A 23,295-nucleotide genomic window follows, 5' to 3' on the forward strand; every position below is an offset into this window, starting at 1 on the left:
CTGATCCATGGACAGAGGCGGGAAGAGATGATTCTAGGCTTATATAGCCCTGATCTCTGCCCTTTGCCGGCACTGTCTCTGGGAACAGAGCCCCAGGAACATTTTCGCAACTGGCTCACTATTGGGTGGTCACTGTGGCCTCTGCCTGCCCGGTGCCCAGGCCTGTCTGGTCCTCTGAACCACTGCCCGCCCGGTGCCCAGGCCTGTCTGGTCCTCTGAACCACTGCCCGCCCGGTGCCCAGGCCTGTCTGGTCCTCTGAACCACTGGGCGTGGCAGGAAGGTGATCGAGCAGGCAAAACCAGCACTGCATCCGTCTCTCTGAGCCCAGAACAAATACGCTCAGGGTAAAGCCCTGCAGCCGAGGCTCTGCCCTTCCTGGAATCCCCCTACTCCCATGAGGCCGCACACCGGCAAGCCCAGGGATGATGACCCAGGCCCTGTCAACACTGGATCTGGCTACATAAGACTACAAAAACAAAAAACAAAAAAACCAGCCGGGCATTGGTGGCGCACGCCTTTAATCCCAGCACTCGGGAGGCAGAGGCAGGCGGATTTCTGTGAGTTTGAGACCAGCCTGGTCTACGAGAGGTAGTTCCAGGACAGCCTCCAAACCCACAAAGAAACCCTGTCTCGAAAAAAACCAAAAAAAACAAAACAAAACAAAACAAAACAAAAACCTTAGGCCAAACACCGGGTGACCGAGTTCAATCCTGCAGTGCCACGCCCCCTCCCCCAAATGACAGCTAGTGTCCCAGTCATAGGGCAAGAGCCCTCAGGGGATGAACTCTGGGGTGTAGAGTCCCCATCTGCCCTGAAATAAGAGCCCCAGCCATGCACCCCTCTCCCCCAATTCCAGGCATAGAGACACAGAACAGAGAGGGACATTTTATTGTGTAAAGTGGCCGATTGTACAAAGCAGAGATTGTACTGGCACAAGGGCGACCCAGAGGCCAGAGCTGGGGCCAGTAGAGTGTGGTACCCCCACCACCCAGGCAGGGCAGGGACACTGCCATCCTTCAGGCCCTGCCAGTCAGGCACTATCCATTGGCCCAAAGACAGTAGCAGGGGACCCTGAAACCCCCTCCAACTCCCTAAAGCACACTCACCAATCTTGCTCTATAAGATGCCAGCCCCCAGCCTCTGTGGCCAGCAGCTCAACCACGCTTTCCCCAAGGGCCCTGGCCAGGAAAGGCCCTGGGGCAGTAGTCTTAGACTAGGTAGGCAGGACTTCCTTTGCCATGGCCAGGTGCCCCAAGGGACAGCACATGGCTCCTCTTTTGGGAAAACCTATTAGGGCACAGTGACCTGGGAGCTTCTAGGAGCAGAGGACACAAGGGCAGGTCTTGAAGGAGGAGCCAGAGTGGACAAAAGCTGTGGCTCCAGAGAGAAAGGCTCCTAGGAGAACAGTCTAGAGAGCAGAGGGGCATTTCTTTTTTTCTCCCTGTTGTCTCCAGTCACAATGGGCACCTGGCTCCTGCCATCCGGGACCAAACACTCTACTGGCCCCACGCCCTGATATTGGTCCTTTAAAGCTCAGAAAAAATGGGTTGGGGGAACCACCGGGGTCTAGGACCAGCCCTCGTGGTCCTATTCCCTCCGGTCCCCATGCTCACACCCGCTGGATCTCAAACAGCTTCACATCAGTGTCGTACCAGATGGGCGGGTCCACATTCCTGTAGAGGGAGTGGGCTGTCACCTTCTGGAAGGGTGCACCATGAAGCAAAAGAGCCAGGTAGCTACAAGGTCCCCGCCCATCCTGATACCCCCCCCACTCCGGGTGATGGGTGCCCACCCTCAACCAGATTGGTTGGCATTAGCCCCACTATGGAGGAACCCGGAGCTATGTCCCTGGTGGGAAGTCAGTCCTCAGGTAGCCGTCCATATCTACCCCGGGCTGTAACTTCCTGCCCCCTCACAGAGCCCACCTCAAATAGATGACACCCCACATGTAGGTGCGGAACCACATGGCAGTGCCTGAGTTCGCCTGGTACTTCCGGATGAGGATGGGGTGGGGTACGGGCAGAAGTCCCACTAGGGTGCCATGCTGCAGGAATCTCAGGATCTCAGATTCATCCGTCAGGCCCCTAGAGAAAAAGGCGGGGTCTCCAGGTCACACCCACCCCAAGCCTGGGCTGGCCCCTCCCTCTCCAGGGCCACCCACCCAGCAGCTTCCAGACTCACTTGTCAATGCAGATCTTCTCTACCTGGGGGACCAGAACCTGCAGCAGGCGCATGATGGTCTGCAGCGGCAGCTTGGACTTCCAGGACAAGATCTGTGGGGGCCACACCCAGAGCTATGGGACAGGCTTGACCTTGACCCAGAGTCCCGGGCTCCCCAGGACACTTGTGCTCAGCACAGCCTGTGTCAAGCAGGGCCTGTGGCGGGGAACCGTTGCTAATGGGAAGAGCCCAGGCTGTGCCGAGCATTGACACCGGCCAGCTGCTGTGCCTCGTGCCTTCCGGAAGACTGTCCCCTTTAATCCTTACAATGGCTGTGTGGCACGATCATAAGGGTGTTTATTACCCCCTTGCAGAGCAATCAGTGGGGCTCCCAGGAAACACGCAGGGAGTGGGAGCCATTTGGGGAAGCACGAGCAAGGATGATTGACAAAGGAATCGGTCATACGGGCAACCGCTGAGAGGTCACACAGCTGGAAGGACTGTCCCTCAGCCCGGCTTCCAGGGCAAAGGTGTTTGGTCTTCTAACCCCATCCAGAGCTGGGGCTCTGACAGACCCTGCGCCATGCCGACCACCCAGCTCCCAGCCCCCAGCTCCTCCGGCTGGGTCCCTCACCCAATCTGATGTTGGGCTCCACTGGTCATTGGTTGATGTACTGGACAACCGCCGTTGCTCTCTCCATGTCTGACTGGGCTCCTGGTTCCCGGGAAGGAATGCACGTGACCGGGAAGGAATGGGTGCAGGGTGCAGTCACAGAGCAACAGCGTGTCTCCTCTGACCCCCGCTACAGGGCTACAGGGAGGTTGGCGGCACCTGAGAGGTGGGTCCAGTCCTGTACCCTTTGCCCTGGGGCCAAGGCCTGGCCCAGCCCAGCCCAACCCAGCCCAGCTCAGTGACAGGTTTAGGGCCAGGGGCTGAGACAGAAGGCAGGGTAAAGGCCGGACGCAGATAAGGTTGATGGATGAGGGACCCGAAGGTCAGAAGGCTTTGCCGTGACTAGTGAGCCAGGGAGAGGTCTGTAAATGGCCCCCTTCCCCTGGCTCAGCAATGCCAGCCCTGATTCCCTTGGTCTAAAAATGGCAACCTCAGTGTTTCCTGGCTTTGCCCACTCCTGCACTTCAGGGCTCAGAGAGGAAGGCAATGAAGAGATGCTCAGGACCACCCTCCAGGCATCCCCAGCACCTTACCCCTGCAGACGGGCTGCCTTCTGCTGAACTTGGCTGGGATTCGGGCTCTAGGGACCGCAAGGTACCATCTTCTGATACCTGGGATTTCTCTGTCAGCTTGTCAATGCCTGGGTGAGACACGGGAGGGAGAGGGATGCATGCCACAGTACCCCCTCCGGCCACCCATTAATGGCAGAGGCACTGTGTCTGCCCTCCCCTCCCAGAGTCACTTTCAACTCTGAGCCCTGTCCGTGCCCCTCCCCTCACCCCTGTCAAGCTACCTTTCTAGGCCCACATGGCACTGAATTCCTTTTCCTCAGCTTCCTAGACAGGAACGACACCCCAGAGATCACACCCACCCCCTAACAGTGCCGTCTCCATTCAAGACCCACATTCTCTCCCAGCCTCACAGCACACAGACCTGGAGTGGCCACCAGGCTGGTCTTAAGGGTGCCTGGTTCTGCAGGGGCAGCAGGGCGGGAACCTTCCATGGAAGCACCCTCCTGGGAACCAGCTCGAGACAGAGGCTCCGGCGTCTTCCTCCGCCGCTGCAGGGCCTTGTGGATGGAGGGTGGGTCGGTGGGCAGGTTGGCCAGCTGGTGGAAGACTCCACGCTTACGGATGATGGCATAGACCAGGTTGGAGTTGCCTGTGGGAGGGACAAGTCTATCCTCACTTTGCTTCCCACTCTATGTCTGAGATGGCTTCCAGGACTGGAGGGCAGTTTGTGAGACAGGAAGGTCTCTTCCCCAGGGATTAAAAACTGGTGCAGGGTGCCCAGAGCAGGACAGGCCCAGCTGTATGGGTGTCCGTGGCCACAGCAGATATGAGAGAAACCAAAAAGTTGATGCAGGCGGGGTGTCCAGATGTTAAAACAGCTGTGCCCTGAGCTCCCCTAGCACCCTTCTTCAGGCATCTTGAAATCCTCTTGCCGCCCAGCACTAAGGGGGTTTCATCTCGCATGGTGGGACAATCTGAGCCTTGTTCTCAGTACACCAACCCAATGTCAATACGTAACCCTCTCAGTGACACACAGAGAAGTCCAGGAGGACACTGTCATGTGCCTGTCCTCCGTCATCTACCTGGGTTCCCACAGCTGTCGGGAAGATGCAGACTTTTCCGGAGCCCTCAGTGCCCGCTCACCCCTCTGCAGTCTTGGATTGCACCACCCTGCCTTGGTTTAGGGTCCACTCGGGCCTTTGCACAGTCCCTTCCCGTGCAACGCGATTGTGCTTGGTTTAGGGTCCACTCGGGCCTTTGCACAGTCCCTTCCCGTGCAACGCGATTGTGCTTGGTTTAGGGTCCACTCGGGCCTTTGCACAGTCCCTTCCCGTGCAACGCGATTGTGCTTGGTTTAGGGTCCACTCGGGCCTTTGCACAGTCCCTTCCCGTGCAACGCGATTGTGCTTGGTTTAGGGTCCACTCGGGCCTTTGCACAGTCCCTTCCCGTGCAACGCCATTGGCCCACCTTACTCTCACTCGTCACCCACACACACATCTAAAGTTTAATTATTTTGGAAATGGTAACAATAATTGCTAATACTTGAGTTGCTAGATGTTGAGCCGAGTGCTTTTTTCTGTGAGTTACTAATCCCCCCTCCCCCAATAACCTCTGAGGAAGGGCCTTTTTAATTGTTCGTTTTTGTTTTGTCCTTTGAGACAGGGTTTCCCTGTGTAGCCCTGGCTGTCCTGGAAATCACTCTGCAGACCAGGCTGGCCTTGAACTCACAGAGATCTGCCTGCCTCTGCCTCCCAAGTGCTGGAACTAAAGGCGTGAGCCCTGAGAGAGAGATTTACTGCAGTATCACTATGAGCATCTTTTTTTTTTTTTTTTGGTTTTTTTTTACGAGACAGGGTTTCTCTGTACTGTTTTGGAGGCTATCGGTCCAGCCTGGCCTCGATCTCACAGAGATCCTCCTGCCTCTGCCTCCCGAGTTCTGGGATTAAAGGCGTGCACCACCACCGCCCAGCCACTATGAGCATCTAACAGATGAGGGGACCAAGGCTCAGAGACTGACAAACTCATGGCCTTGGAGCACCTGATGGCAAGGTCTGGATTTGCACGGGTGATACTGGTGAGGCGCCTGTTTCGACAGCCAGAAGGCTCTTGACGCCCTGAGTTTTCCAGCCACCCAACTCTAAATGAACACTTTAGGGTCGGGCGGACAGCCTAAAGCCTCTCTCTGCGACTCTGCGCCCAGCGGTGAGCTCCAGGAGGGATGGCGAACATCTGCTTTTGGTTCCCCACTGCACTCCCTAGGCCCAGGTACACTGCAGGTGCTCAATAAGTGCACTCGGAAGGAGCAAACTAAGAGTCGAGATTCCCAGGCTAGGGCTTCCCCTAAGGCAAGCCAGGGCCTCCGGTCAGGCCTCACCATCAAACTGGTACTGGATAATGTTGTTGAAGACCTCCAAGAGGAAGAAGACCAAATGGTGGTTCTGGGATGCCGAGAAGAGGAACCAGGTGGTAGAGAAGGCCTCCAGCAGGTGCAGCAGCTTGTTGGCGGTCACCATGGACAGGCTCTTGAGGTAGGGTGACACTGCAAGGGAGGGGCCAGCTGGTGCTGCGCCATCCCTGGAAATTCCAGGCCAGGGCAGAGCAGCTCACCTCCACTGATCCCCTGTGCCCCCAGCGACCTGTCCCATCCCCCCCAAAGACGAGGAGGGCCCCACCACCCCGCAACCTCAAAGGCACACCCAGCTCGTCTCTCCCAGGCACCTCCCCAACACAGGGAGGAAGGACAGAGATGAGGATGGAGATAAAGACGGTTTAGAGAGGATTATAAACTGAGCCCAAGTTCCCCGGCAGTAAAAATGACAGGGCAGGGGTGTGAACACGGGACATGCGTGACATCCTTCAAGAGTGACAAGCTGCTGTCCTTAGATTTATATCCCTCGGGGCAGCTCTGTGAGTGGGAATCGGAGAGGAAGCCATAGTTTGACCTATGTGTATCCTTGTCCCCTGCCTTTTCCCTGGCTCCATTGAAGGCCCCAGAGGGTGGGACCATCTTGGTCACATCCTCAGAGCTGTCCCCTGCTTGCTGGGCACTCAGTTGGGACTTGAAAAAGCAGAATCAGTGGATCAACTAAGGGAAAGTACAGGGCTCATAACCTAGCTAGAGACTTTAGGACCCATTGTGCCACTCCAGATACTCGGAAGTTCAAATCACAGCCGGGCCAGCATGATAGCTTTTACCGTCCATGTGACACGAGTTAGAAATCACCTGGGAAGAGAGCTGGACGAGGAATTATCTAGATAACGTTCACGTGCGGGCATGTCACGTGTGGGTTGTCTTGACTGTTAATTAAGGTGGGAAGACCCACCGTGACTGTGGGTGGTGCCATCCCCTAAGCTGGGCCCTCAACAGTTAAGCATAAGGAAAGCTAGATGCGCCCATGAAGCCAGGCAGAAAGCAACAATCTGTTAACTTCTCTGTTCCTGGCTGTGGATGCCGTGTGACTAGCTGCTTCAGTTCCTGCCTCGACTTCCCCTCAATGGCGAGTTGTGACCTGGTGTTATAAGCCAACTCAATGTAAGGGTATTTGTTACAGCGATAGGAATGTAAACTAGACCTATCAACGAATCACACCGCCCAAAAGACATAATAAAACTCATTCTACTATTGCTACCCATCTTGCTGGACCGCCAGCTAGCCTGCGCCTTCCTGCCTGCATTCCCAGGGCAGCCTGCAGCCCTGAAGGTGCTGTTGGTTGTTCATACTGAAACTCCAACACCCCAAACCTTAACTGCCCAATAAGTAGCCAGTGGCCATTACACGTCTGCAACACAGCCATTCTCAGCTGAGATGTCCTGTGTGAACAGAACTTTGAAGACTGGATATGAAGCAGAACACAAGCTATAGCAATGACTTTTACAGTTTCTTCATACCTAAGAGGCAGTGTCTCGAACCAAGATTAGATAAGTGTATTCTAAAGCTGTTTAGAAATGTCATTTATTATTGTGTGCACGTGTGTGTGTGTGTGTGTGTGTGTGTGTGTGTGTGTGTGTGTGTGTGTGTAAGTCATAAGACAACTTTGTGGCGTCAATTCTCTCCTTCCACTTTTACGCCCGGCTTGCATGGCAAGAGCTTTTACCAGCTGAGCCGTCTCGTGGGCACTCTGAAGCTTTCATCACCCGTCTGGTTGTCCCTTATACTGTAGTACAAAAATCAGCAGGCAATGGAGCCAGGGGCCTGATTGCTGTTTGGCCTGTGCCCTAGCACCCCCTGCTGGTGACCACGGGGAAGACAGGCTCTGGGCCCCTACCGTTGACCACTATGGTTAGCAGGCAGTCAAAGAGGGGTTGCAGCCGCTGGTGACCACTGGTGATGATTTTGTGGAACACCTAAGCAGGAAGGGCGAAGGGTGGCACGAATTACCCACCATCCTAGGAGAGAATGTCACCCCCACACCCGCAAGGCTGACCACGCATGCACGCATGCATGCACGCACACCCCCCTTACCACAATGAGCAAATCCGCATGTGTGCCCGTGAAGACCGGAATGTCCATGGGCACTCGCACTGAGTAGGGCTTGTTCAGTCGTACCCCAAAGTTCCTCTCCCCACTCAGAAGCAGCAGGATAAAGACTCCGATGTGCATCAGGCCAACCCGAGCTGAGGTACACAATAACAAGGGTTGTCACAGGAGCAAGGAGGGGAGGGGGAATCTCAGCAAAGACCCATCTCCAGGGGGTCAAGGGAGCCCCTGATGGAAGGTTAGGACACCAGGCCCGAGTTTGGGGGAGGCAGGACAGACTGGCTGAACCCCACCCGAAATCAAGACCCCCATGTTGACCCCGGATCACAGGTCCACTGCGTCATACATTGGTCTGCCCGGGCGTCGTTGAGGAAACAGAGGATGGGGACCAGGATGTCCAGCACGTCACTGCTCTTCAGGACAAAGAACAGGAATTTCTGGGAATGGGAGGGGACAGGCGGCCTCAGTCAGTGAGAGGCATGGCTCTGTCCCGCCCCTCCCACCTAGGCTGGGGAGACCCCAGTGCTATGTCATATGTCAGTCCTTGGACTCCGTGGACCCTGCTAAGTCATCAGCTGCATCCCTCCCTGTCTGCTGCCCTCGGGCTGGGCCCCGGAGCCCACTCACCTTGTTGAAGTCACAGAGTTTCCAGAAGAGAACGAGCAATTCCTGATGGAACTGGATTTTCTTTGTGGAGTTGGGAAGGTAGGTCTGGAGCAGGGGGTTGGACAGCAGCCGAGCTATCCCCTTGAGGATGAACTGGAAGTCCTGGGGGGCAGAGCAGGGTTCCTTCCAACCCAGCTCCCTACAGCTCTGGGTACCCCCATATAGGCCTCCTCATCCTCTCATATCCTAATTAATCTCCTAGAACCTTCAAACCTCCAGTCAGGGTTTGGACATTACTGCTAGCACCCTGGAAAGTCCAGCCCCTGCCTTCCCTCCAGCAAGTCAGAGCATCCCCTATGCAAGGCTGCAGCTCCCAGTAACCCCCAGATGAACCTCTGAACCAGGCTCCTGACCACCTGGATTCCTTGTTGACAGGGACTGTCCTTCACCCCGCCCCCCAGCACCTCTCCCCCCCCATCACACATTAGAAGTACTCCCCAGTTCTCACAGAGCTGTCATTTACTGGGCACACACCACAAGCTGGGCTATGCTCTACTTTGATCTTGGGGGTGGAGACGGGGGGCTGGCCCAGTTATAGGCCCTCGCTGTGCATCTGCAGAAGTTAGGGTCCCAGTTTGTAGTACCTCTACTCTCCTTGAGTATGCCTGGACATTCAGGCCACCTCTGAACCCCAACATCACAGCAATCCCCCACTTTGGGAAGCTGCCTTGGTTACCCTGGCCCAGCAGGGGCTATGAATCCTTTGTTTTCGTTCCTTCTTTTATTTATTTACTTGGTTTTGGTTTTTTGAGACAGGGTTCCTCTGTGTAACAGTCCTGGCTGTAGACCAGGCTGGTCTCAAACTCACAGAGATCCGCCTGCCTCTGAGTGCTGGGATTAAAGGCATGTGCCACCATGCTCAGTTTATTTATTTACTTGTTTGTTTTTTTTGTTGTTGTTTATTTTAACGGCAGGGTCTTCTGTAGCCCAGGTTAGCCAAGAACAACTCTAAACTTTTTTTTTTTTTTTTTGGTTTTTCGAGACAGGGTTTCTCTGTGGCTTTGGAGGCTGTCCTGGAACTGGCTTGGTAGTCCAGGCTGGTCTCGAACTCACAGATATCTGCCTGCCTCTGTCTCCTGAGTGCTGGGATTAAAGGCGTGCGCCACCAACGCCTGGCCCACAACTCTAAACTTTTAAACCTCTTGCCTCCGCTTCCCAGATGCTGGCTTTAGAGTCATGCACCATGTGTCCTGACTGTGTAATGCTGGAGATTGAAGTGAGGGCTTTGTAGACCTTAGGCAAGCGCTCTCCCGGTCAAGCCACACACCCCAACTCCCATCAACCCTTTCTATGCTTCAAAAAGTCTCCCAAGTATTGCCATCACTATTTTACTTAGGGTGACCATGCTCTTCCATGCATGGGGACAGGGCTCCTCTATCCCCACAAAACCACGGTCATTGTGGAAGGTGGGCAGTTAGATTCCTCCAGCTATGGCTGACTCACCTCCTCACGATGAATCCGGGACAGGTAGTTCACAAACAGGTTCTCAGGCCCTGGAGGCTGCCAAGGGGAGGGGCCATGGTGAGCAGATCCTCCAGTCTGGTCTGCCTGGGTAGCACCCCTTGAATGCCCCCAGGCACACCATGGGGCCCCTTCCATGTGTGCCTCTTGCCCAGAACCTCTGTCAAAGGTGGTACCATCTGCCCACATCCATCTCTCCATCCGGTCCTTACCTCAGCGTCATCCATGGCGGTGCCCGTGGTGGTACCATCCACGGTGGGGGTGGCGCTGGTGGCACTGTCATGGTCCAGGGTGACAATAAGCACCTGAGCAGCCTCCTCCACCAAGGGCTCCCGGTAGTCTGAGAAGAGCAGGTGGTTGTAGGGGATCCCGTAGCCCACAGGGTCATAGGCACACACGGTGTTGAGGAGCGAGGTGAAGAGAGGCAGGGCGTGTCTGCAGGGGAGAGTAGCACAGGGCTGCAGGGGTGCTCCCGTGGGTCCTCTCCAGCCACAGGGGGAGCTGCTGAGCTACTGAGCTGCTGGTGCCTTCCTGAATAGAAAAGGCCCTCCCTCTCCGTGCGAGCGGCTGACCCTGACCAGGGCCAGGCTGAGCCAACAGCAGAGGACGCAGGACACCCTGTGGAAAACACGCTCACACCCCTTTCAGTTCTCAGGGGCACACACCCTCCACTGGGGCTTCCGAGAAGCGGTTAGAAGTGCAGTGGGGTGCAGCTTCCCCGTGGGGAGCAGAACCCAGTTCCATCCCCCAGCCCCCACGCCACAGGATGACTTGAATCGGGTCCAGAAAGACGTGCAGGGTTCAAGTTCCTCATCTTACAGGCAGAGAGACTGAGATTCAGCAGTTAAGTGAGCAACAAAGAGTGCCAGTTTGGGGCTGGAGAGATGGCTCAGAGGTCAAGAGCACTGACTGCTCCTCCAAAGGTCCTGAGTTCAATTCCCAGCAACCACATGGTGGCTCACAACCATCTACAATGAGATCTGGTGCCCTCTTCTGGCCTACATACGTGCAGTACAGAATACTGTATGCAGAATAAATAAACCTTTAAAAAAAGTGGCAATTTGCCTGACTCAGCTATGAGAAGAAACTCTGGCCAGCCTCTGATTTGTGACTGGTATAGAGGGGTCACTTGGAAGCCCTTCTCTTCTGGGGATAACAAGAAGCCAGCCACTCTATGCAGGGATCAGAGTCCAGAAGCAAGATTAAAGGTTTTAGTCTGCCAGTCTGCCACAGCCTATGATGCCAGCATCACAGTCACGGGTATGCACAGCTGGAGTGAATATTTCAAGTGCTATATGTCCCACTGATGACTGTGTGACACCCACATGTATCATAGGTGTCCCCATACTCCTCGCCCAGACCTCTCCATCCACCAGGGTGGTCCTCAGACCCTCTTCTCCACCCACGGTCCCAAAGACAACCACAGGCCAAATGTGGCCGGCTACCGAGTACTAGTGAGTGGTTGGTCAAGTTAAGCATGCTGGGAGTACACCTACACACCGGATTTGGGCAAAGAAGCATGAGAGAAGGAAACTCAAATGATCTTGATAGCTCTATAAACTCACGACAAACTTAATGCTCACTTTTTAAAACATACTGAATTAAATAAAATATATACATTAATCTTCTTTTTGCTTTTGAGACAGGGTCTTATGTACCCCCCAGGCCAGCCTAAAACTCACTAGTAGCCAAGGATGACCCTAAACATCTTTCTTCTTCTGCCTCCACCTCCAGGATGCTGGGATCATCGTTGCACATCTGGTTCACACGGTGCTGGTGGGCTCTGTGCATACTAAGCAAGATGTTCTACACACAGAGATGCATCTCAAGCCCCTCACATTATATTCCCAGTGAGCAATGTGACCTGGGCCACCCAGGACCCCAGGAGGTCTGGGGATCTTGATGGTTCAAAGGTGTAGCTAAATTACTGTTTCAGGCCACCAGGGGGCGGCACCTCTCCTCAAATAAAGCCAACAGGGCTGGAGCTCTACTCACGAGTGCCTTGCAATACTAGAAAGGCCCGCAGCCTCTCACCTGTTTTCTGTGGAACAAAAGAACTGCACCCAGGGGTTGGTGCTGCCACTTTCTGGGGATGGCGGCAGGTACATGGCCTCTGAGAAGCATGTCAAAAGCAGCTTCAGCAGCTCCATTCTGCAGGAAGGACCGGAAGGGAGCATTAGGACCCGGCTCCCTCTAGGGAGGAGCTGCCGGCCCTGCGCACCACCCTGGCCAAGATCCATGAGGAAAATGACCCCAGTCCTCCCTGTGCTGCCGAGACTGGATGGTAAGTGGACTGGGTCTTCTGGAAGGCCTGGGGGTCTATGAGCTACCCAAAGGCTCACCGGTTCATGTCGTGGATATAGTTAGGCTGTGGGGAGTGAGCAAAGCCCACACCAGCCTCCCAGATGTATTCACAGCTGTCCAGGGAATGGACATCTTCTGCTGAGTCCTAGGGAGAGGGAGTGATTGCTGGGGGGATGAGGGTGTCAGGAAACAAACAGCCACATGAGGCGAGCCCAGACAACCCAAGCGTCAGGCCGCCTCCAGCGGCAGCAACAAGCCCCAGTATTCTCCTAAAGACCGCGCCGCCCCCGCCCCGCCCCCTCCCCCGTCCTCCGCCCCCCGCCCCCCCCCCCCCCGCCGCCTGCCCCATGCCCTAATGTACAGGAAGAGACACGAATGTTGTTGGATTTCTTAGAAAGCTCACTTTCCCTCAGTCTCACATCGACTGTTTTACTTGCTGAGTCCAGTCTGGGGCAGGGAAAGGAGGGAGGGGAAGGTTGGGGGGGAGATGGGGTGTGGCAAGATGGGAGAAGGATTCCTGGTGGAGGCCCTGAGCAAAAAAAAAAAGTCGGAGTTCCTGGTCCCAGCCCTGCACCCCTCCCCCGAGGCAGAGAGGACAATGGGTGCTTGTGCCTGGCTGCCTGGGAGCCAGGGGCAGGCCGGACACCAGCTGGCTCCTCTCCAGCTGGGCCACCCCCGACCCCACCCAGGGTAAGTACAGCCTCGCTCTCCGAGCCACCCCTGCTTCTGCACCCCGTATCTCTTGCCCTGGTGGGGTCGGAGTCCGCCCAGGCAGGGTGCAAGGGGGGCCGGGGGGAGGGGGAGTGTCTCACCACGTTGTTCCTGCGGTGGCTCTGCACAGTGAAGTCCGGGCAGAAGAGCAGGTCAGCGATGGCCAGGAGCAAGGACTCGGCCAAGGGGCGAGCGGTCTCATCGTCATCTTCGCTCTGCTAGAGACAGGCGAGGGTTGCTCAGTGGAGGCTTGCCGAGGAGCGGTGGCCCCAGGGCTTGGGGTGTAGAGGTCAGGGACTGGGTGTCAGCAGGCAGGCATGCGTGGACAGAGGGAGGAAGAAACAGAAGGAAGAGGAAATGAGTTCCTGCTTACCCCAAACCTCCCTTAGCCACAAGAGAGCAGAGACAGGGATTGGGGAGCAGTGAAGAGACACCCTCCTCACCGGGGGTGCCAGCCCTCTTGGAAATCAAGGGGTCTCAACCCTCGGCCCTTGCCTGGGAATAAGCCCAGAGCAGGTGGGGTCTGGGAGAAGGCAATATGATCCCTCTGAACCTTCTAATGCGGGCACTGGGCCCTATCCCTGCTCCCCTGCTCCGGGATAGAGGGGGCAAAGACCCCTTGGAGGGAAACTGAGGACCTGAAAACTTGGCTCCTTTCCTCTCTGTGGCACCTTACCCTAGTCCTCATCCCCATACTTCCCTGCCAGGCGCCTCCCACCCGCCCTGGCCAGGCCCACAGACCCCTCCACGCCCTGCCCCGGGCACTGTGGACCAGAAGAAGCCCCTCCAGTCGGGGTCCTCGAAGATGTACGGCAGCACTCGGGTGAGCAGCCGGCTGCAGTTCAGGACGACCTGTCTCTCCTTCTCCGAGTGGCAGCCACTCTCTGCTCCCTGCACCAGCTTCTCCACAGCCTGTGGGGACAGGCAGCAAGGCAGGAACATGTGAAGTGGCCTTCAGAGTTCAGACCACCCAGGCTGCCGGGGTCAGCTAGTTCACAGGGACTGAGATGTAGTTAAAAGGCAGACCTTGAATCCCAGCACTCAGGAGGCAGAGGCAGGTGGATCTCTGTGAGTTTGAGGCCAGCCTGGTCTACAGAGCTAGTTCCAGGACAGGCAGGGCTACAGAGAAACCCTGTCTCAACAAAACAAACCCCACTTGTCCTCACAGAGGACCCAGGTTCAGCCCCAGCACCAACATGGTGGCTCACAACCGTCTGTCACCCCAGGTCCAGGGGATCCAACGCCTTCTTCTGGTCTCCACAGGTATCACACATGCATGTGAAACATACGTACATTCAGGCAAAACCCTCATATACAGAAAATATACTTTTTTTAATTTGTAAGAGAGAAAATGACAACAGTGTGTTACAGAGAATGCCAAGTGAGCTGCTGTGTGGAAAATACAGACCAAGGCAGGATAAGGCACAATTACTTTCCCCTCAACCTACCAAAGGGAACTTGAGTCAAAGAGACTGGTCCTCCAGGACCTGGGGATGGGGAATTCCAGTGTGTGCCCTGTCTTACTGCAGACTGGGTCATCGGGCCACCCTGGGAAGGGGGAAAGCAGCAGTGAGGGGCCAGGCAGCCCTTACCTTGTAGCACAAGGTGGCCAGGTTAGAGGGCGACTCCTCTCGCACAGCCCGGATCTCTGCTGCTGGCACCAACGCAAAGACGTCCTGCACCGAGGTGGCCGTGTCCGCCCAGAACTGGTCCCAAAAAGCATCGTCGGTGGCTTCCACCGGCTACGGGGGAAATCCAGGATCCAGGATCGGGACTCCTTCCCGATACTCACAGACAAACCCTGGCAGGGAGACCATAGCCACTACCCTCCATCCCAGCCGGCACCCAGGAGCCCCCAATCTGGATAAAGGGCTGCCACAAGACAGTGGGGTAGGGGTACATGGTCAGGCGTCAGCTAGGCGCTAAAGCCAACTGAGTCCCCGAGGGTTTGTGTATCCCTGGCTAAGTCCCCAATTCACCTCTGAGAGAGAAGCTGTCGTCCCCTCCAGGCCATACCCCAAGGTCAAGTGTCTAGAACCTAGACCAAGGCTTCCCCGCCAAGGAAACAACAAAGGGCACATACGTTCCATTTACCGTCACCAACGCCGCCTTCTCACCCCCAGCCGTTTCTCAGCACATCTACCAAGTGCCAACCCCAGCGAGCTCACTGACCCCTCCCCACAAGCTCCTCGCAGCACCCACTGCTGGTCCATGCTGCAGGTCCAGTCACCTTGTGGGAGCCCCAGCCTCCAGAACTACCCCTCTTGATGCTGTCTGTACACTGCCCCAACCCCATGCACCAGACAAATGGCCAAAGTCACATAAAGACCTTTGGGGTCCCTACCGCCTGCTAGGTCAAGTCTAAACGTCAGCTCAACACTGTTAATAGAGTTTCTGTGTAGCGTGCACACAGCCCCGGAGCGGATCTCCAGGCCTGCACACATCAGCATTGGTGGTGAAGGCCTGTACTCCCAGCACTTGGGAAGATTAGAAGTTCAAGGCCATCCTCAACTACAGCGTGAGTGAGTTCCAGAAGGTCTTGAGTTCAATTCCCAGCCACTACATGGTGGCTCATGACCATCTATAGTGGGATCTGGTGCCCTCTTCTGGTGCAATAGTGTACATGCTGAAGGAACACTTGTGTATACATTAAATAAATAAATAAATCTTTTTTTAAAAACCCCAGCATATACACATAAGCCAGGCAGTGATCGCATACACCTTTAATCCCAGCACTCGGGAGGCAGAGGCAGAGGCAGGCAGAGTTCTGTGAGTTCAAGGCCAGCCCATCTCTAGAGTGAGTTCCAGGACAGCCAGGGCTATACAGAGAAAATGAAACCAGATCTTTTGCTCAGACTGTCCCCATTTCCCACTATAATCTTCTCATTTCAACAATAATTACAAAGTCCTACAGGCTTGGGGCTTGACAGATGGCTCGTCTGGTAAAAGGGCTTGCCACCAAGCCTGATGACCTGAGTACTGAATTCAGGGTCTACTTATCAAAAGTAAGCCAACTGCCACAAGTTGTCCTCTGACTTCCACACATGTGACACTGCACTAATGTAAACCTCCCCCCTTCACATACACACACACAGGTTTGCTTGTTTCTAATTTTAACAGGCACACAACTTTAATCCCAGCACTTGGGAGGCAGAGGCAGGTGGATCTCTGTGAATTTGAGGCCAGCCTGGTTTACATACTGAGTTCCAGGACAGCCAGGCTACAGAGTGAGATCCTATCTCAAAAACAAATAAACAAAAGGTAATAAATAAAATCCCACAGATCCTATTGAGACAAGCCTTAAAAAATAGACGTGCTCATGGGCCTGGAGATGGTTCAGAGCTTAAGACTACATGCATGCCCTTCTGTCTGATTCAGGCTTGGTTCCCTGTAAATCCAGCTCCGGGGGAATCTGACGCCCTCTTCTGGCCTCCATGGGCTCATGCACATTTGTGGCACACACACAAAGAAATACACAGAAATAAAATTTTAAAAATTTGTGATCAGCCGGGCGTTGGTGGCGCACGCCTTTAAACCCAGCACTCGGGAGGCAGAGGCAGGCGGATCTCTGTGAGTTCGAAGCCAGCCTGGTCTACAAAGTGAGTTCCAGGACAGCCTCCAAAGCTACAGAGAAACCCTGTCTCGAAAAACCAAAAAAAAAAATTTTGTGATCTTGGAATCACATAGACAGTCATACAAGTAAATGACCAAGGCAACCAGTTTAGATGAAATTTCATTTCCAGAATCCCCTCCCCTGTGCTGACAACCCCTCCACCATGCTAGATAGTTTTATATCAGTTTGATGCAGACTGGGATCGTTTGACAGGAGGGAACCTTAAGCTGGGTGTACTGGTGCACCACACCTTTAATCTCAGCACTTGGGAAGCAGAGGCAGGCAGAGCTCTGAGTTCAAGGCCAGCCTGGTCTACATAGTGACTTCCAGGACAGCTACACAGAACACAGAGAAACCCTGTCTCAAAAAAACAAAACAAAACAGAGAGAGAGAGAGAGACAGAGGGAGACAGAGACAGAGAAAGAGACAGAAAGGGAGACAGACAGACAGACAGAGATCCTCCATAGATTGGATTGTAGGCAGGCCTGTAGGACATTTTTTAAAATTAGTGACTAATGAGGAGGGCCCAGTCCAGCTATCCCTGGACTGGTGGTCCTGGGTTCTCTAAGAAAGCAGGCAGAGCAAACCATTGGGAGTAAGCCAGTAAGCAGCGCCCTCCATGGTCTCTGCATCAGCTCCTGCCTGCAGGTTCCTGCCCTGCCCTGAGTTCCTGTCCTGACCTTGATGATGAACAGTGCTATGGAAACATAAGCCACATAAACCCTTTCCTCCCCAAGGTGCTTTGGTCAGGTGTTTCGTCTCTATGTATAGGCATGCTCGGGAACCCCCAGCACCAATCTTCGCTCATCGCATTCGTTTTGTTTTGTTTTGTTTTTCCAGACAGTGCTTCTCTGCATAGGCCTGGCTACCCTGGAACTCACTCTGTAGATCATGTTGGCCTTTTACAGAGGATCTCTCACAGAGATCCTACAGGGATCCCCTTGCCTCTGCCTCCCAAGTGCAGGGATTCGAGGCCTGTGCCATCACCACCTGGCTAAGTCATCACATTCTTGACTCAGGTCTAGATGCTCCTGCTCCTGCCCCTACCCCTGCCCCTGCCCCTGCCCCTGCCCCTGCCCCTGCCCCTGCCCCTGCCCAGCAGCCCTCTGTCCCTGGTCTTGCAGTGGAGGCAGATGACAGGTGCTGAAGTTGTCGTGAATCCTGACAAGGCTTCGTGCCAGGGGACTGCCCAAACCTACAGCTGGGGCTGCACACTTCACTACAGTGCCCACTCCGGAACAAAGATCCCCCACTCCACTCTGGGGAGCCCTAGAATAACTGGGGCTGCAGCCTCGGTCCCAGAACTGGTAGAGCAAGTTATCTAGAGGTAAACAAAGGCCTAGGGAGAGGCCCAGGAGCTGGTTTGCTGGCTCTCAGCTCTACAGCCACCTGCTTCACATGGGGGAGGGCAGGAGCGGGGACCCCAGTCCTAGTGGCCTGGAGACCAGAGTGGAGTGGGAAGTCTGTCTCAGAAGGCCTGTGGAACTCCCCTCATCGGGAGCACCTCTAATACCCAGCGGACCTCCCAGGCAGTCACCACCCTTAAAGGGGCAGAAGCCCAGCTGAGCCCAGATGGACCTGACCTCTGACCTAGTTCTGAAGGCAAGCATCACCTAGGGACTCAAATCCAAATGAAACTTAAGAGGGGCCTTAGAGGTTCAACCTAGAAGCAGAGGGGAAACCCTTCAGAAACAAGTTATTATTTTCCTGCCCACCCCAACCTTTTCGTGCAGCCAGAGCTAGCCTGGAATTCTCTGTGTAGACCAGGCTGTCCTTACAACCCTAACCCTCCAGTCTCAACCTCCCAAATGCTAGGATTACACCACACCTGGCTGTGGAAATCAAACCATCACACCATCACACCCCCACTCTCTCATCACGGAGACTGACCTAGGGCCCTGACTGTTAATCTCAGTTTTCACCTCTGATCCCACTGAACCTGAGGCATTTGCATTGGCTGAGGGAATCAGATACAGCTTTTAAAAAATAGTTTATTTTTATTTATGAGTATGTGTGTCTGTGTGTGAATATGTGTGTGTGTGTGTGTGTGTGTGTGTGTGTGCATGTAAGGATGCCCACAGAGACCAGAAGAAGGTGTTGGGTCTCCCAGAGCTGGAGTCATAGGCAGCTGTGAGCCACCCATATGGGTGCTGTGAACCACTCTTCATCTGAAAGATTAACAAGCCCTCTTAACCACGGAGACATCTCATTAGCCCCCAGCTGAGGCTTTAACAGTCTCCTTCTGGAGTGGGGGTGGCAGGGGGCAAAACCAGCTGTGATATAGCCAGATGACCTGTCCTGACATGTGATCAAAGCACCCAGGGCACACACGGGAACGTTCGCCTACCAGCTCTTACTCTGGCCTGCTGCACAGCATCTTCAAATAGGCAGGCTCTGGGGGGAGGGGTGTCTCTGAACCTGTAATGTCCCCACCCTGGGGCCCTGGCCAAGAAAGGAGACAGGAAGCACAGCCAACGTTGCTGGCCTCAGAGTTAGGGTTAAGCCCGGCCCAGGGCTGGCCAACGGGGCAGGAAAAAAAACAGGATGTGGGGCAGGAAAGCAGGGAAGGCTGACCTGCAAGCGCCCAGGCTCCGGCCTACAGGAGAAGAGTCCACTGGCCTAAGGCCCACAGCACACTCTGAGGGTCTGGAAGTGAGGTCATTCTGTGGTCAACACACCTGAAGCACCCTGGGGACACTGGGTAAAGGTCCAGGGAGACCGCCTCAGACTCCTGAATCCCAGCTGCCCAAAGCTGATCTCTATAAAGAGTCCAAGGCTTTGATCCCTCCCACCTGTGAGAGCCTCCTGCTTACAAAAAAGCCCATGGGTCGGCGAGATGGCTCAGCAGTAAAGGCTCTTGGTAAAAACACTTGGTAAAGGCACTGTCTGCTCGCTGCTGTGCAAGCCTAATAACCTGAATTCAGGCCTTAGGATCCACAGGATGGAAGAAGAAAGCTGACTCCCACAGGTTATCCTCCATACACGTACCATGGTGCACACGTGTGTGTACACACACATACACACACACACACAATAAATGAATAATATAATTGAAAAGGAGGAGGAGGAAGGGGTGACAGAGGAGGAAGAAGAGGAGGGAGAGGAGGAGGGGGGAAGACGGGGAGTAGCCCAGGCTGGGTCTCCAGCCTACTCTAGGCCCTGGTCCAAGCAACCGACTGTCTTCAGCCAAGGATGACAGACCATCTCAGCCAGGAAAAGAGATGCAGATGCAGTATTCGGGGGAAGCTGCCAAAGCAGGGTGCTGCCCACCTTCCAAGATCAGTCTTGAGTTCATCCTGTTCCCAAAAGACCTGCCGAGCCTATCACACCTTCCAGCAAGGCAGTAAACATGGGAGATGCCCTCCCCCCTCCCTGTCGCCCTATACTGTGTGAGGCGCCCCAAACCACCCTTTCCTGCTGCCCACAGATCTAGAGCCTCATCTTTGGGGTTCTGGAACAAGTCATGGGGAGCAAAGAGAAGTTCTGGTCTTCATCAAGGGCATCTCGGCTGGCAATGGGCTCTCTAGATAGAAGCCCTGGCATTTCGTTTCCCAGCCCCTGACCTTTCCAAGGTGGGCAGCAGAGTGGGAGTAGAGGTCTGCCCCCAGAGGCTGTGATTGGCTAGCTGTGGGAAGACGGCTCTCCTGACCCCACTCAAACTGGCCAAGAACAATATAGAGAGCTCTGAGAAGAGCGGGGTGGGGGTGGGGGGCTGATGGCCCTAGGTCCAGAGCCCTTTGACAGCCAGGGCCTCGGAGAGGCTTGGCTGGGTAGCTCCGTGATCAGAGGAGCCTGGTCCCAGCAATAGGGAGTGAGGGGAGGACAAGGAAGGAACCTATCTGGGTCAAGAGGTGTATGCTGGGGATGGGAGGGGCTTCTGTGACACTTGTGGACTCGGGGAAATGTAGGAGCACGGACTGGGCTGATGGTACTTATGGCTCCTCTCCAGCAGACTAAAGGCAATCTGGGAGTCCCTCCTCATGCCCGAACCCGGAATCCCCATTTCGGGTACCAGAATGCACAGCCAATCAGCTCCATCGGGCCCGGAGAAGCCCCTGGAGCATCCCTAACTGGAAAGCTGTTTCCCTAGGCCTGAGGACAGCTCCTCTTCCCCCCGGCTGCCGCCGCCTGCCACTCTGTGAGCTCCCAGGAAGACCTGGGCCTTCCCTGCCCGCAGGCATCAACCAGGGCCCAGAGAGGCGGCCGCCGCCACCGCACACCAGCTGTTTTCCCCGACCCCGGCAGGCGCCGGCCCGGCTTTGTTTGCATTGAGTCAGCCCGGGCTATGCGTCCGGGATCGTGGGCACTGAGGGCAGGAAGGAGAACAGGGCGATGGATGGGTAGGTGGGAGCGGGAAGAGGCTGGCTATGCGAGGCTGCCGGCACTGGGGGGGCGGGACAGGGGGCGGATAGCGTTGTCGCCGCCGCCGGCTTCAGGAGTAGGCACACGTCAGCCTAAGGTGGCAGCAGCAGTGCCCGGGAGAGTGTTCCCAGGGGAGAGGAGGCTTAGGGTGGGCTCCCAGAGGTAGAGATGGAGCCCTGAGGTACAGGGGGAAGATCCCGTTCCGGTGCTGGTCTCAGCATCCCCCTCTGGATTAGCGGGTCACCCTACGCTCGAGTGAGCCAAGTTCACCCAGCCCCCGTCACTGCCCTGCCCCCAAGCCGGGCAGGTGGATGAAGAGGCTGGGCCCCCGGGCGCACCTGCGTCTTGGTGGTCAGCTGGATCACCGCCTTCCGGAAGTTCAGCTTGGAGTCTGCGGACCCCATGTCGACGGAGCCGGCTCCGGCCCAGCCCCGGGTTCCGACTCTGCCGCGGACTCGGGCTCCGGCTCTAGCTCCAGCTCGGCGGCCCCAGCTGCTCTCGGAGGAGCGGAGCGGAGCTGCGAACCCCGCCCGCCGCCGGCGTCGGCCCCACCCCCCTTGTGGCCCCGCCCCTAGACCCAGAGGCCCCGCCTCTGCACCTGCCGTTCAGGCCTCCAGAGAAGCGGTCCAGAGTTCTTCTCCATGGAACCCAACTCCTGGTCCTACGTACTACAATCGAGTGTTGTCCCATTCCATCTCCCCCTCCTGTCACTCAGTCTCCCAGATCAAAATCCTCCCGACATCTCATCCCCTGCCTCTTCATTCCCGTTCTGTCCCGGGGCCTGCAGCTTCTCCAGCCATCTCTACCTGACTTTCCTGCTTCCCTATTAGTGTTGCTGTTGTTTCAGCGGGGTTTTGTTTGTTTGTTTGTTTTTTGCTGCTGATTTTTTTTTACTTTTGGGGGATTTTGTTTGTTTGTTTGTTTCCCTTTCTGACCTGTCCAACCCATGGGTACCCCAGCAGTTATTCTAACCACGCTGCGGTGGTCTCAGCCCTCGCTTGTGTGGAAGGAGGGGCTGACTCAGTAACTCTGTTCCCGGAAGGCAGCTGAGCACCTTGCTAGCAATGAAGGATCGCTTGGGTCTTGACCCCTCTTCTGGTCTCCTGGCTTCCCTGGCAACTCCTTAAAGTATGGAGGAGCCGGCAGACAGCCCTGTCTCTGTAGAACAACGTCACAGAACCTGCTCTTAGGAGAAGACAGGAGTTACTCATGGTGTATCCCAGTACACTTTGCTTTGGGAGTTTATCTTAAGCTGGCCTCAAACTCACTGCTACTGATTTTGAACTTTTAATCCATTTCCCAAGTGCCAGGATAACAAGTGTGCAAACCAACATGGATCTTATGAGGTGCTGGAGATCGAACCCAGGGCCTTGTGCATGCTAGGCAAGCACTCTAATTCTTTTTTTTTTTTCTTTTTTTTTTTTGGTTTTGGTTTTTCGAGACAGGGTTTCTCTGTGGCTTTGGAGGCTGTCCTGGAACTCGCTTGGTAGTCCAGGCTGGTCTCAAACTCACAGAGATCCGCCTGTCTCTGCCTCCCGAGTGCTGGGATTAAAGGCGTGCGTCACCAATGCCCGGCGCACTCTAATTCTTAAATTAAGGATAATAACTGGATACATAATAATAGTAGCTGGCATGCACCTGAAATCTCAGGTGAAGACAGGAGGAACAGAAGCCCCAGTCATCCTTGGTACATAGTAAGTTTGAAGCCAGCCTTGAAAAAAAATCAAGTCCAGATCCCCTCACCCCCAAGAAAGTGGTTTTTGGTCTACATAGCAAGCCAGGACAGCCAGGGCTATGGAGAAAAAAAAGTGGTATTTCCCCACACCATCATCCTACCGTGTCTGCAAGCTTCTGGGAATCCTGGATACTTCAAAACAAGGTGCCTTTATCCCAAACAGGAATGCTGAAGTTGGAGCAGGTGCAAAGGCGGTGTCACCCCCTCACAGAGCATTCCACAGCACTGGGTAGCTCTGGCTTTTCTTCATGGGTAGCATGCCCAGGGCTTTTCTTTGTCACTCCAAAAATAATAAATGTGTCGTGGAACTATTAAGATACACAAAGTAGGGATGTCCTGTGATATTTTATTGAGAAGCCAAGATAGCCGAGAACCAAAGGTTTGCACGATGCTCTCTGAGACACAACTGGAACCCAAAGAGAGAGCATCTCCTTCCTCCCAGATCTTTAACCCCCCAAACGGGCATGGTCAGCACTATGGGTACAGAAGATCTTTCCCTACATAAATTGTTTCTTTATTAGGAAGAACAGATAAACAAACAAACATACCACATAGCCTGATTTGGCAGCACAGGCCTTTATTCCCAGCACACAAAAGGCAGAGGCAGGTGAATCTCCTT

The 23,295-nt window shown here is 55.0% G+C and overlaps 1 protein-coding gene across 3 annotated transcripts; it reads right to left on the bottom strand.

Annotated features, from left to right (window-relative positions):
* Positions 1-873: 873 nt before the first annotated feature.
* On the bottom strand, positions 874-21,461 carry Hid1 (HID1 domain containing). Of its 3 annotated transcripts, none has more exons than XM_005069935.4 (19): positions 21,280-21,458; positions 14,559-14,708; positions 13,708-13,878; positions 13,068-13,184; positions 12,294-12,400; positions 11,986-12,102; positions 10,164-10,386; positions 9,934-9,990; positions 8,452-8,592; positions 8,171-8,261; positions 7,810-7,961; positions 7,613-7,691; positions 5,722-5,886; positions 3,768-3,995; positions 3,368-3,474; positions 2,796-2,876; positions 2,183-2,274; positions 1,927-2,085; positions 874-1,674 (listed from the first exon to the last, which is right to left on the bottom strand). In XM_005069935.4, exons 1-19 carry the CDS (start codon positions 21,343-21,345, stop codon positions 1,611-1,613), a joined length of 2,367 nt encoding a protein of 788 aa, XP_005069992.1. In that variant the 5' UTR covers positions 21,346-21,458; the 3' UTR covers positions 874-1,610. The 3 variants fall into 3 exon arrangements, with proteins under 3 accessions (XP_005069992.1, XP_005069993.1, XP_040605975.1); XM_005069936.4 differs by having other exon boundaries at positions 13,068-13,181; positions 21,280-21,457; XM_040750041.1 differs by lacking the exons at positions 874-1,674; positions 1,927-2,085; positions 2,183-2,274 and having other exon boundaries at positions 2,847-2,972; positions 21,280-21,461.
* Positions 21,462-23,295: the final 1,834 nt, after the last annotated feature.

Source organism: Mesocricetus auratus, unplaced genomic scaffold (assembly GCF_017639785.1).
Source record: "Mesocricetus auratus isolate SY011 unplaced genomic scaffold, BCM_Maur_2.0 Super-Scaffold_100007, whole genome shotgun sequence".
Classification (NCBI taxonomy): domain Eukaryota; kingdom Metazoa; phylum Chordata; class Mammalia; order Rodentia; family Cricetidae; genus Mesocricetus; species Mesocricetus auratus.

What these genes read in the sequence shown, in the direction of transcription:
- Hid1 (XM_005069935.4), bottom strand. Translation starts at nt 21,345, where the DNA reads ATGGGGTCCGCAGACTCCAAGCTGAACTTCCGGAAGGCGGTGATCCAG. An exon ending in CCGGGGCAGGGCGTGGAGGG is followed by an intron (nt 13,185 to 13,707) that starts GTCTGTGGGCCT and finishes GCCTGTCTCTAG; the next exon opens with CAGAGCGAAGATGACGATGA. An exon ending in CCGCCATGGATGACGCTGAG is followed by an intron (nt 9,991 to 10,163) that starts GTAAGGACCGGA and finishes TCCCCTTGGCAG; the next exon opens with CCTCCAGGGCCTGAGAACCT.